The sequence below is a fragment of the Xenopus laevis genome, chromosome 4S (genome assembly GCF_017654675.1).
Source record: "Xenopus laevis strain J_2021 chromosome 4S, Xenopus_laevis_v10.1, whole genome shotgun sequence".
Taxonomy (NCBI): Eukaryota; Metazoa; Chordata; class Amphibia; order Anura; family Pipidae; genus Xenopus; species Xenopus laevis.
The window spans coordinates 4168808-4182011 of record NC_054378.1 but is presented as its reverse complement, the minus strand read 5'-3'; the positions used below and the strand labels follow the sequence as shown (position 1 = coordinate 4182011).

Genomic DNA, 13204 nt, shown 5'->3' with positions numbered 1-13204 from the left:
GTGCCTTTTTAATTTGATAAGGAAGACAACAAAACTATCATTAACTATAATAACGGAGACATGAGGTATAGAAAGGCAAGCAGATGACTGAAGAGGGGACAACGGGTTATGAAAAAGGACAAAAGAGAATTAAGACTTTAATAAACTGACCGTGATTAATGAATTCATTGTTGATAGACATGCCATTGTAGTCTCCACACAATCCACAGGTCTGGTTAGCATACTTTTCATCCAGCTCCAGCTACACAGGATAACACTTTATTGACTTTACTGCATTTTATAAGCATAAAATAGTAGACACAAATGTTCATAATACAGGTATAGGATCCCTTATCCGGAAACCCGATATCCAGAAAGCTCCAAATTACAGAAAGGCTCCCTCCCATAGACTCCATTTTATCCAAGTAATCCAAATTTTTAAAAATGATTTCCTTTTTCTGTGTAATAATAAAACAGTAGCTTGTACTTGATCCCAACTAAAATATAATTAATCCTTATTGGAAGCAAAACCGGGATATTGGGTTTATTTAGGGGCCCATTTACTTAGTTCGAGTGAAGGAATAGAGGAAAAATAGTTTGAATTTAGAATGGTCGAATATGGCTACTTCGACCATCGAATGGGCTACTTCGACCTTCGACTACGACCTTCGACTTCGAATCGAACGATTCGAACTAAAAATCGTATGACTAATCAACCATTCGATAGTCGAAGTACTGTCTCTTTAAAAAATTCTTCGACCCCCTAGTTCGCCACCTAAAACCTAACGAGGCCAATGTTAGCCTATGGGGAAGGTCCCCATAGGCTTCCTAACAATTTTCTGATCGAAGGAATATCCTTCGATTGATGGATTAAAATCCTTCAAATCGTTCGATTCGAAGGATTTAATCGTTCGATCGAATGATTATTCCTTCGATCGTTCGATCGTAGGAATAGCGGTAAATCATTCGACTTCGATATTCGAAGTCGAAGGATTTTACTTCGACAGTCAAATATCGAGGGTTAATTAACCCTCAATATTCGACCCTAGGTAAATGTGCCCCTTAATGTTTAAATGAATTTCTAGTAGACTTAAGGCATGAAGACCCAAATTACGGAAAACCCCAGGTCCCGAGCATTCTGGATAACAGGTCCCATACCTGTAACAAAATTAAATGACATTGTGAAGCATAAATGAAAATGTTTTCTTACCAGGAGACTGTTATCATCATTCCACATTAGCACCAAACGAAGTTTGGATGTGATTTTAAGATAAATGCCTTTCTTCTCAATCTGGACACCGGAACCACTATAGGGCAATTGCACTCTGTATGAAGAAAAACATGTAGGAATATTTTTATTGTCTAGAGTAAATATGTTGCTAGAGGGATCGCAATTCAGAAAGGAGATGCTGCAAACTCGACTGCACTCATATTAGGAGCATTACCAATAAATAAGAGGCTATTGGGGAAATGTAATAACAGTTGGTAACGGAAAAACTATTTGCAATGCAAAAAGTTCTGCCTTTGCGCAAACAAATTTAGCTTTGCACGAATTTAATCTAACTTTTGCGAAGCCGGAAACTGTTTAATGACCACTTCCGACAGTGGAAGACCGTTTGAGAATTTTATAGTTTGCGCCAATGCGCAGTAAATGTACTAAAACTTCTTACTGAAAAAGTCGTTTGGGGTCATTTACAAAATTATTAATTCGCAAATGGTTGTATTGCCCATGTTTTTTTCCTGAATGCTAAAATATTGCACTACTTTTGCGAATTCGCATTGAGAATACATTTTTGCAAATGGCTTGCGAATGAGACGGGTGTTTGCGTGAGTGCGCCCACTGTGTGCGCGAAAATATTGTTGACGGTAGCTTAAATTCGCAATTTGCAAAACTGTTTTGCGAATATTTTCTCCACCACCAAAGCTGTGGCGTAATTCAAACGCAGACTGTGCACATAATATTCGCAATTAGCGCCACATTTAAAAAGCTCTTATAGACATTCGCAGTTTGAAAAAAAATTCGCAATTCTGATTGCACACTCTAATTCAGCTTTATAAATGTAACCATGTGCAAGGCAAATATATTCACCAAACTGCCCTGCACAAAGTTTATAAATGAGCCCCGTTATGTTTGCACCAAAAGATTACGACACCTTCAAGCACTTCTTAAGAGCGGGCAATGAAAATACGCAATGCAATAACAGTTTAAGGAACATTGCGAGATGTGGATTTTTATTCTTATTGGTGCGAATTATTTTGCTCTTTGCGACTTTTATTACATTCCCCCCGTATGTCAATAGAGCGTAGTGTACATTCTACAAGAAAATCTTTAAAGGGATACTGTCATGGGAAAAAAATTTTTTTTCAATATGAATCATTTAATAGTGCTGCTCCAGCAGAATTCTGCATTGAAATCCATTTCTCAAAAGAGCAAACAGATGTTTTTTTATTCGATTTTAAAATCTGACATGGGGCTAGACATTTTGTCAATTTCCCAGCTGCCCCTGGTCATGTGACTTATGCCTGCACTTTAGGAGAGAAATGCTTTCTGGCAGGCTGCTGTTTTTCCTTCTCAATGTAACTGAATGTGTCTCAGTGGAACCTGGATTTTACTATTGAGTGTTGTTCTTAGATCTACCAGGCAGCTGTTATCTTGTGTTAGGGAGCTGTTATCTGGTTACCTTCCCATTGTTCTGTTGTTAGGCTGCTGGGGGGAAAAAGGGAGGGGGGGTGATATCACTCCAACTTGCAGTACAGCAGTAAAGAGTAATTGAAGTTTATCAGAGCACAAGTCACATGACTTGGGGCAGCTGGGAAATTGACAATATGTCTAGCCCCATGTCAGATTTCAAAATTGAATATAAAAAAATCTGACTGTGATAACGGCTGTAGAACAACAACTGGAATATCGCTTTATGAACAAGTGTTTTCTTATTCACAGGGGTAGTCAAAACACTTCCCAGTATGTCACTAAATATGATAAGTACAGGCAAAAGTGATTCACCCACACTTTGACCATATTGACCAAATGGAAAATTTGTATTGTGCACTTGTGCAGCACCGTATAGCAACTAATAAACAAATGGCTGTAAAGAGTCTATTGTAGAGCTGGCCATGGATGCTAAGAAAAAGTTGACTTAAAATTTTTTTGTACCATTTTTGGACTGTGTGATAATTGTTACAATTTTTTGTACCATGGCAATAGGTCTTTCAGTTGATAGGGCAGTTTAGAAGTTTTTTGTCAGCTAACGATAATATCTCTACATATATTGATATCGATGGGTGACTGTCACCACTATTTGTCGGACATAACTTTGTACGATTGCTCTCACAGCCAGAACATCGTTCTTTTACTAATTTATTTAATTTCAATGATTAGTTGGAGGTCAGAAGATTGCGTATGATCATTCATACGATACGAGGCTAAAATCAGCATTTCTGTAGAATTTCTTAGAACCAATGTCTGATGGACGTTACTTCAATGGTTGAACATTGCCCAGCCATCTAAAGGGGTCAACTGAAATTGATATGAAAGACTTAGACGCAGATTTAACAAGGGTCGAATTAAAAATTCAAATATTTAAATCCGAATTTCGAGTTGATTTTAGTGTAATTCACCTAGGGAATTGTCCAAATTCAAATTTCAAAAATTTTCAAAAAATTTGAAAATCGAAATTTATCATGTAGGGGCAGATTTAAAGATTTTATAAGGGTTGAAGTGAAAATTCAAAATTTTAAATTAGAATTTCAAGGTAATTTTAGTGTATTTCGACTACAGAATAGTTCAAATTCGAATCGAATTTGAAAAAAATGCAAATAATTGTATTTGAATATCGAAATTTATCATGTCCTGTTTTGACAGACTATACGCCATCTAAAACTTGCCGAATTGCTGTTTAAGCCTATCAGGAGTCATTTGGTGGATTTTTTTTGGAAAATACTTTGATTCAAATTTGATTGAATACGATCCGAATTCGAATTGAACGATCGAATACAGCCTATTCATCCGAAGTTAAAAAATTAGTTGGTTTTTTTTTTAATAAATTTTGGTTGGTCTTTTTTTATTCGAATTTTGAGGTGATGGGAGTTTAAAAAAAACTCCCATCACCTAGAAATTCGACCCTTGATAAATCTGCCATTGTCTCTTCAAAACTTCGACTTCGACCATTCGCCATCTAAAACCTGCTAAATTGCTGTTTTAGTCTATGGGGGACCTCCTAGAACCTATTTGGAGTAAATTGGTGAACTTTGAGAAATCAAAGTTTTTTTTGAAAATACTTCGAATCAAATTCGATCGAATACGATGTAACTTCGATTCGAACGATCAAAGTAACATCTATTCACCCGCAAAATAAGTTTTGTTTGGTCTTTTTTTCCTCGGATTTCGAAGTTATGATTGTTCAAAAAACTCCCGTTACTTCGAAATTCGACCCTTTATAAACCTGCCCCTTAAAGTAACATAACCTACCCTGCGCCATCAACTATCACAGAATTCTGACTGAGCTGTATCGCCACCCCGTTGATCTTCATGGTGATTTTGCTGATCTCTGGGATACTGTTGGTAACGGTGCGTTGAATCTGGATGTTGAAGTCTTCATAATCGCTTTTGCAATGGGAAGCGTAAACATAGTTGCAGATCCCCGGGAAATGGAATATATCACCATCAAAATTCTTGAAGTTGAAGTTTCCCCAGGTGCTGCATACTTTGTTATTGTGAGCGGTGTTGACAACTACAGATAATTGATACATAATGACATGTATTAAAAATATTTGCTATACTTGTTTTCTGAGATGCAGAGGTTTTCCTAGAAATCTATCACAAGCAAGTGCACAAAACAGCCATCACCCATAGCTATAGGGGTATTTATTAACATGCAAAAATGAAGCTTAACTTGGACCTTAGCCATCCATAATACTACCACTTATTACTATTAGTGGTATTAGGCTATTATTTTTTATACAAGATGTAAATAAAGATTTTTGTATTACTTTATAAAAACTTTTGGACTCCTGGATTCTACTAATTTAATCTACTTTTGGGGTTCCGGAATGGTGCCAGTTTGATTTTTAAGGTTTTTGTATGTATTTCCCCTTGCTGAGGGTTTGGAGCATGAGCACCCAGACTCCTTGTGGAAAGCGGTAAGCTTGTCCTTATACCTTAAGGGGCCGATTCACTAACTTCGAGTAAAGGATTCGAAGAAAAAAAAAAATTCGAAGTGTTTTTTGGGCTACTTCGACCATCGAATGGGCTACTACGACCTTCGACTACGACTTCGAATCGAACTTTTCGAACTTGAAATCGTTTGACTATTCGACCATTCGATAGTCGAAGTACTGTCTCTTTAAGAAAAAACTTCGACCCCCTAGTTCGCCATCTAAAAGCTACCGAACTCAATGTTAGCCTATGGGGAAGGTCCCCATAGGCTTTCCTAAGTTTTTTTGATCGAAGGATATTCCTTCGATCGTTGGATTAAAATCCTTCGAATCGTTCGATTCGAAGGATTTTAGCGCAAATAGTGCGAATACCTTCGATCGAACGATAAAATCCTTCGAATCGAACGATTTTAATTCCCAGTCGAATAACGAGGGTTAATTAACCCTCGATATTCGACCCTTTGTGAATCGGCCCCTTAATGTCCATTCGTTTTATGATCTTTAACCACTAACTACTAATACTATGGGAGCCACCTCAAACAGCTTGATGTCATTTCCCAAACCATTTCTGACCAGTAGCATGTTCACCATGTTCATGTTCAGTCAACTGTGCATACTCCTTAGGCAAGAGCACTCGGGTGGCGCAAGATGGCATCTGCCAACCATACCGCTGCTACCCTGATTTATATTGAGGGCTGTGCCAAAAAAGCCTATGATTAAATGTTGTGAGAACACGAAACGCGTAAGGCTGTAAGCCACACTTGTACTCTAATAAAGACCTTTTTTTACTACCCCTGCCTGGAGGATTGCTCTTTGAGTGCCTACCCTACAAACATTACAGTGTTGTCCGCTCCCTTATGCTTAAGGCCTGGGGCAGAGCTCCCGGGCCTCCTTCTTCACTCCTCGTTCACGTTTGGCTGTGCCAAACATGGCAGAATTGAAGGCAGGTTGTGGTTCAGGAAGTTGCATCTGCTTAGAAATTGAGACATTATACTTGACATGACTTACCTTTAACTACCGGCGTTGGGTGCACAGCTGGGATTATGGATATCTTTGCAGGTCCATTCCCAACTGCAAGGTAGAGATGGAGCAATATATTAAGGTCAGTTAATAAGGATAAATACGATACAGTAGGTTGATAAATGTGTGCAATAACAGTAACCCCATTTATGTTGCATAAATAAGAAAATGAAACGAACATCTGCTGAAAATGTTAACATGTTGAGATGCTTTATAGATGTTTATGTTGTATTGATGTATAATTCTGTATCAAAGTTTGACTATCAATGTACAGTTTCGGAATATTTACCTTCCATTTGTAATATTTGTAATACTCCATGGGATTATGCAAGAAGAGGGGGCAGAGCAGCCAACCGGCAGTTAGCTTTTATTACTTTTGTTAAGTTGCATTAGAGTTGCACACGGGAAGATTTGTCGCTCGCATTTGCGTTGGCGCAGCTGCAGGCAACTAAGCTCCTAAAAATGCCTCCCCATTGGCGGTAACTGTAATCGCTGGCAGAATGTCCAACATATCACTAAATTGCCTGAAGTTGCCTCCGGAGGATGGCGATATAGGGATGCGTTGGACATACTGCCAACAATTTCAATTACCAACAATGGAGAAACATTTTCGGGAGATTTTTCGCTCGCAGCCGAGTCAAAAAAATTGTGGTTGACAAATCTTCTCGTGTGCCACTAGCCTTAAGGTAAGTAAACATTTACATGGCTGTACTGGGAGCAAATATTGCCCTTGTTTCATTTTAACCCTGTTCTGTATGATATTTACACAGATTAGGGATGCACCAAATCCATTATTTCACAAAAGATTCTGCTGAATACCAAACGGAATCCTAATTAGCATATGCAAATTAGCGATGGGAAGGGGAAAACATTTTTTACTTCCTTGTTTTGTGACAAAAAGTCATGCAATTTCCCTCCCCATTCATAATATGCATATGTAAATTAGGATTCTGATTCGGTTCGGCCGAATCCGAATCCTGCTGAAAAAGGTTGAATCCTGGCCGAATCCCGAACCAAGCCTGGATTCGGTGCATCCCTTACACAAATACAAAGACAATGTTGTGTAAAATAACACATATTAAAGACAAATGATTGGCAAAGACTTACGTGTCTCCTCATTCTGGATGGTTTCATGAATCTTGTAGTCATAACTTTCACCACCAGACAATCCCTGTGATTGATCATAGTCGGAGAACAGCTGAGCTGCAAAGACAAGACAATCAATGTTTAATAGAAAGAGGAAACAATGTAACAATGTTACCTAGAGGAATAGATAACCTGAACTAATTGGCATTTGAATGGGGTCAAGTCTCAAAGGAGTAGTTGAAATATGTGGTAACAAGGCTGAGGAAGGACTAACCAATGAACCAACTGATTCTGGGTGTGATTTTTTTTTATCTGGATGGATAGATTTATCAAGGGTCAAATTGAAAGTTTGAATTTTTTAAATTTGAATTTTAAGTTTATTTTTGTGAAATTCGGCTAGGGAATAGTCCAAATTTGATTTGAATTAAAAAAAAAATTGAAACGTTAAATTTATCATGTAGGGGCAGATTTATCAAGGGAGTTTATGGGAGTTTCTAAAACTCCCATCAACTCCTATAAATACAAAATTTGAAAAAAAAACGACCAATCGAAATTTATTTTAAAAAATAGAATTTTTTATAATCGGGTGAATAGGACCGAGCTGCAAACTGTGATTCCAATTTTTTTAAATTTTTCTTTTTTTTAAAAAAAAGGAGGACCCCCCATAGGCTAAAACAACAAGAAGCAGTTTTTACTTGCATTTCAAATAGTTTGTGTAGACAAGATAGGTGTACCAGATAATGGGGTATATTTATCAAAGAGTTAGTTAGAGATTGCCCAGTCTGCTAGAGTGAAATACTGCCACTTTTCATCTATTTCTATGGCATTTTCTATAGGTATATTTATCAAAGGGTGAACGTTCACTTTCACCCATTGATAAATACTCTTAAAAATCCCATAGAAATAAATGGCGAGTGGCAGACTTTCACTCTAGAGGACTGTGAGGATCTCTAACTTCCCTCTTTCATAAACATACCCCCTAAGAATCTGCTACAAGGTGCAAAGTCAGGCAACTGGAAGTCCTTAACGTCTGCCTTGGGCCCTTGGTGCTCCTGAATTATTAGCCTGAATAATGTGCAAGAAAGGGGGACTCCTGGGAGAACCCATGTTCTGCAAAACCCTGTTCTTTCTAAATACAGCACTGACAAATTAAAAGCAAATGCTTCACTTCAAGGTGCACTCCATGGGGCAAAGTGCAAAAAGCAGGGTGCTTTATTTCCATTTTTTTGCACTTCCCATGTAGCCCACATATAGCAAATGAAGCCTATGATGTTGACTTTATCACCTGCTATTGCTGGAAGAAAAGTTAGCTAAACAGATTAACCTGTAAGGGAGTGTATTGTTACAAAGGTTCATAAATGAGCATTTAAATACATTCCAGCCAATATAATATAGCTCTGTTCTAATTCCCTGTTGAGCAATAGGACTTAATAGCAGAAAAACACAAACCTTAAAGGGGAACTCCACACAAACATAACTTAAGCTTTTTGAAAAGTAAACATGATTTCAAGCAACTTTGCAATATACATCAATTAAAAAATATACAGACTTTTCATGATTTTTAATGGTTTCTGACAGTTCCCTAAGCCCAGCCCCCTGCTCTCCTGCTGATCTGTCTGACTACTTTGCTGAGTTGTCTGACTACTGTTACTTTGTATCAATAGCCATCTGTCCTCAGCCTGCATCCTCCAAACCCCACAAGCGAATAATCTCCCCGAACTGCCTTCCCATCGGCCAGAATGTAAATCGCCGACAGGATGGCCCTCGGAACGCATATTTTCAGCCTCACGAGGAAACTTCGGATGACTTCGGAAAGCCAAATCAATCCAACTGCCATGCCGTCAGCGATTTACATTCTAGCCGGTGGGAAGGCAGTTCGGGGAGATTAGTTGCCCGAAGAAGAAGTGATTTGTTGCTGAGTGACTAATCTCCCGAAATAGCAGCGTGTCCCCTGGCCCTTACAGAGCATTTTTTTTAAGATGGGGTCAGTTGAGTAAAGAAGTATATAATTAAAAAAACTATTAAAAATAGATAATAAAGATAATAAAATAGACAATAAAGACCAATTGAAAAGCTGCTAAGAACAGGCCATTCTATAACACACTTAGGGGCAGATTTATCAAGGGTCGAATTTTGAAGTAATTGGAGTTTTTTTTAACTCCCTTAACTTCGAGATTTGAATAAGAAAAAGAGCAACCGAAATCTATTAAAAAAAAACAAAGATTTTTTTTTGCAGGTGAATAGACTGTATTCGATAGTTCGAATCAAAGTCGTATTTGATCGAATTTGATTCAAAGTATTTTTTTTTAAAAAAAAAAGTCCACCAATTGATTCCAAATAGGTTGTAGGAGGTCGCCCATAGGCTAAAACAGCAATTCGGCAGGTTTTAGATGGCGAATGGTCGAAGTTGAATTTTTAAAGATGATAAATTTCAATATTCAAATTTTAATTTATTTTTTTCAAATTTAAATCGAATTTGGACTATTCCTTAGCTCGAAATTCAAATTTTTTTTATTTCAAATTTTCAATTCGACCCTTGATAAAATTTCACTTGAACCCCTTGAATTAAATCCTGATGGTTGTTCCTTTCTAACCGCGTGCCGTATTCATTCTTCATCAGTCAGGTAAAATATTTCAATAAATTAAAATAAAACTAATGATGTGATGTATTTTCCCTAGCAAGTATTTAAGCTTAGACAGTCTCTGGTTCTTAATATTGAGTAATTGTAACTCAATTTTCCATGTTAAACTGCTTCAGAATTGATGCATATTTGTCATTGAAGGTACCTACCATTTAACGGACTCAAAAGCAGAGGTAGGATCCACAGCGGGATCCCTTTGGAGGTTCCCATCATCTTGCAGTTCGTGTGGGAGAGGACAGGGGACAAAGTTGTCTGCACTGAGCTGATCTTTATATACAGCTCATAAAGCAGCTTGGCCCAGAATCAGGATTTTTTTTCATACAGGTAAGTTGGGAGGGGCTGCTGCAGGTGTAAGGGAGGATGCTGAAGGAATGTGTGTATAACTGTGTTTGTATTTCTTGGTGTATCATAGAAAAGGGTTTAATGAGGTGAAGAACAAAAAATTAATAAATAGCACCAGCGTTTTCATATTTGCCCAAGGGAGTTATTGTCACTGAAGATGTCAAAGGACAATCACATTCATCAGAAACAAATTGTTCCCAAAGGTCCTCATGGTTTAACCTATAGTTATCCAGAGGGTAATAATATTCAGCAGGTACAGTATTTTATAGAACCATGGTTGCAGCAAGATACAGTGACTGAGCACTATGCACAAATACAGGCACCAGATCTGTTACGCCTGGGACCTAGGGTTTTTACCATCTAATTTGGATCTTTATACCTAAATTCTACTCATAAATGATTTAAACATTAAGAGGCAGATTTACCAAGGGTCGAATTGAAAAAATCTAATTTTTAAATTCAAATTTCAAGTTAATTTTGGGGGCAGATTTCTCAAGGGTCAAAGTGAAAATTCGAATTTGAAAAATTCCAATTTCGAGCTATTTTTGCGCACTTCGACTAGGGAATAGTCCAAATTCGATTTGAATTTGAAATAAATTCGAAAATCTGATTATCAAAATGTATCATGTGCTGTCTCTTTAAAAATTAGACTTCGACCATTCGCCATCAAAAACCTGCCAAATTGCTGTTTTAGCCTATGGGGGACCTCATATGGTTTTAGCCTATGCAGAACCAGTTTGCAGTCAATTGGTGGACTTTGAAAAATCAGCATTTTTGAATCCAATTCGATCGAATACGATGTTACTTTGATACGTATGATTTGAATTCAAACGAAAACGCCCTGTTCACCTGATAAATTTCGGTTGGTCTTTTTTTATTTGAATTTCAAAGTTATGGGAATTCAAAAAAACTCCTATTACTTTGAATGTCGACCCTTGATAAATCTGCCCCCTTGGTGTACTACGACTAGGGAATAGTCCAAATTCTAATTGAGTTTGAAAAAAAATTGAATATCGAAATTTATCATGTACTGTCTCTTTAAAAATTCGACTTTGAGTATTCGCCATCTAAAACCTGCCGAATTGCGGTTTTAGCCTATGTTGGTCTTTTTTTATTTTAATTTCAAAGTTATGGGAGTTCAAAAAATTCCCATTACTTCGAAATTCGACCCTTGATAAATTTGACCCTAAATAAACCCAATAAAATTGATTTCCCTTCAATAAGGATTACTTAAATCTTAGTTGGGATCAAGTACAACGTATGGGACCTGTTATCCAGAATGCTCAGAACCTGGGATTTTCCAGATAATGGATCTTTCTGTAATTTGGGTATTCAAACCTTAAGTCTACTAGAAAATCATGTAAACATTAAATAAACCCAATAGGCTGGTGTTGCTTCCAATAAGGATTAATTATATCTTAGTTGGGTAGAAGCTACTGTTTTATTATTACAGTGATAAAGGAAATCAATTTTAAAAGCTGGATTATTTGATTATATTGGAGTCTATGTTATTTGGAGCTTTCTGGATAATGGGTTTTTGGATAATGGATCCCATACCAGTACTGTTATTATTATTACAGGGATGGAATCCATTATCCATAAACTACAGAAAGATCTATTATCTGGAAAACCCCAGGTCTCAAACATTCTGGATAACAGGTCCCATATTTGTATAACAATGTCAGTTAAGTCTGACTATTTGCTTGCTACTCAGCATGTTCAAAATAATGTGTTCTTAGGGTAGGCTAATGTTATCATTGACCCAATGGGTGTTAAGATGGCTTTGGTATGATGTCATTTATGATGATGATTAGCGATGGGCGAATTTGCGCTGTTTCGCTTCGCCGAAAAATTTGCGAATTTCGCGCGAAATTAGCGAAACGGCGAAAAATTCGCGAAATGTCGCCGGCGTCTCGTTTTTGACGCCAGTGCCCGTTTTTCAACGCCGGCGCCTGTTTTTGACGCCGGCGCCCGTTTTTTCGAAAAAAAAATTTTTTACGCCGGCGAATTTTTTCCGCGAATTTTCGCGGGCGTTTCACGAATTTATTCGCTGGTGGCGAATCACGGGAATTCGCGCCTGGCGAATAAATTCGCCCATCACTAATGATGATGTCATTTATACAGACACTGAATTCTGATTTTAATCAGAAAGCTTTTTAAATAAGGTCCTGTATGGTTTTTCTTTTTTTAATAAGCCCTGCCCTGGAAATTCTCCATGATACGAGCTTGTCAAGCAATGCAGCGTTGCCAAACTGCAGAATTTCACTAATGCCTCATAAGGAAATATTTCCACCACCTGCAACAGGTTCTCAGATGACTGAAAGAAGTCCCGTGACTCAAGTTTTAGACAAAAGGGAAATATTGCACAAGGATACGGACGGTCAAATGACAAAGGAATTGCTGATGACGCTTAAAAGCTTTTTGTCTTTATTCCAGGATTACTTAATATCTGACAAATGTTCTGCAACCTGCGTGTGCATGTGACAAATGGTACACTGTAAATTCTTTAATTATTATTGTTAAATAATATAAGAATAATTGATTCTTAAGCAATTAGCCCTAGAGATGTTATAGAGAGAGAAAGGGAAATACTGCATCACACTAGGGAAATTCTATAGCAAAGTGCTCCTAAAATCTTAGCACGGGAAGCTCTACATAACTTGCTAGAATACCTGTATGTCTTTAACTACATGGGCGACTTCTGTGCGTTTCTGGCGGATCTGACGGACTGCGCCAAAACGCAGGCATCAAACCGGATGTGACGGAGATTAAGATAACCAATAGAAAGATTGGGTCGGGAAAGTAAATGAGATTGCGAAATTTGAGGAACTTTCCTCCTCTACAGAAAAACAACTTTAGGAACACTTGGGTACGCTGGTTTTTGTTCAGGGACACCGCGGAGTACAAGCGATTACTGAGCTCTTAGCTGTTCGGTATATCTGGTTATGTTTGTACATACTGCATGTCTAGAGATGTGTGAT

At 37.6% G+C, this 13204-nt stretch overlaps 1 protein-coding gene across 1 annotated transcript in view; it reads right to left on the bottom strand.

Moving 5' to 3' along the window:
• The window catches only part of LOC108714919 (mucin-5B-like), an 81754-nt gene extending 71625 nt beyond the window's left edge, over window positions 1-10129 (bottom strand). The window contains exons 1-6 of the mRNA XM_041561906.1: window positions 10031-10129; window positions 7261-7356; window positions 6142-6204; window positions 4448-4709; window positions 1190-1304; window positions 151-241 (exon numbers count right to left, since the gene is read on the bottom strand). Of these exons, the coding sequence (XP_041417840.1) occupies window positions 151-241; window positions 1190-1304; window positions 4448-4709; window positions 6142-6204; window positions 7261-7356; window positions 10031-10094 (691 nt within the window). The 5' untranslated portion in view covers window positions 10095-10129. The remainder of the gene's footprint in view (window positions 1-150; window positions 242-1189; window positions 1305-4447; window positions 4710-6141; window positions 6205-7260; window positions 7357-10030) is intronic.
• Window positions 10130-13204: the final 3075 nt, after the last annotated feature.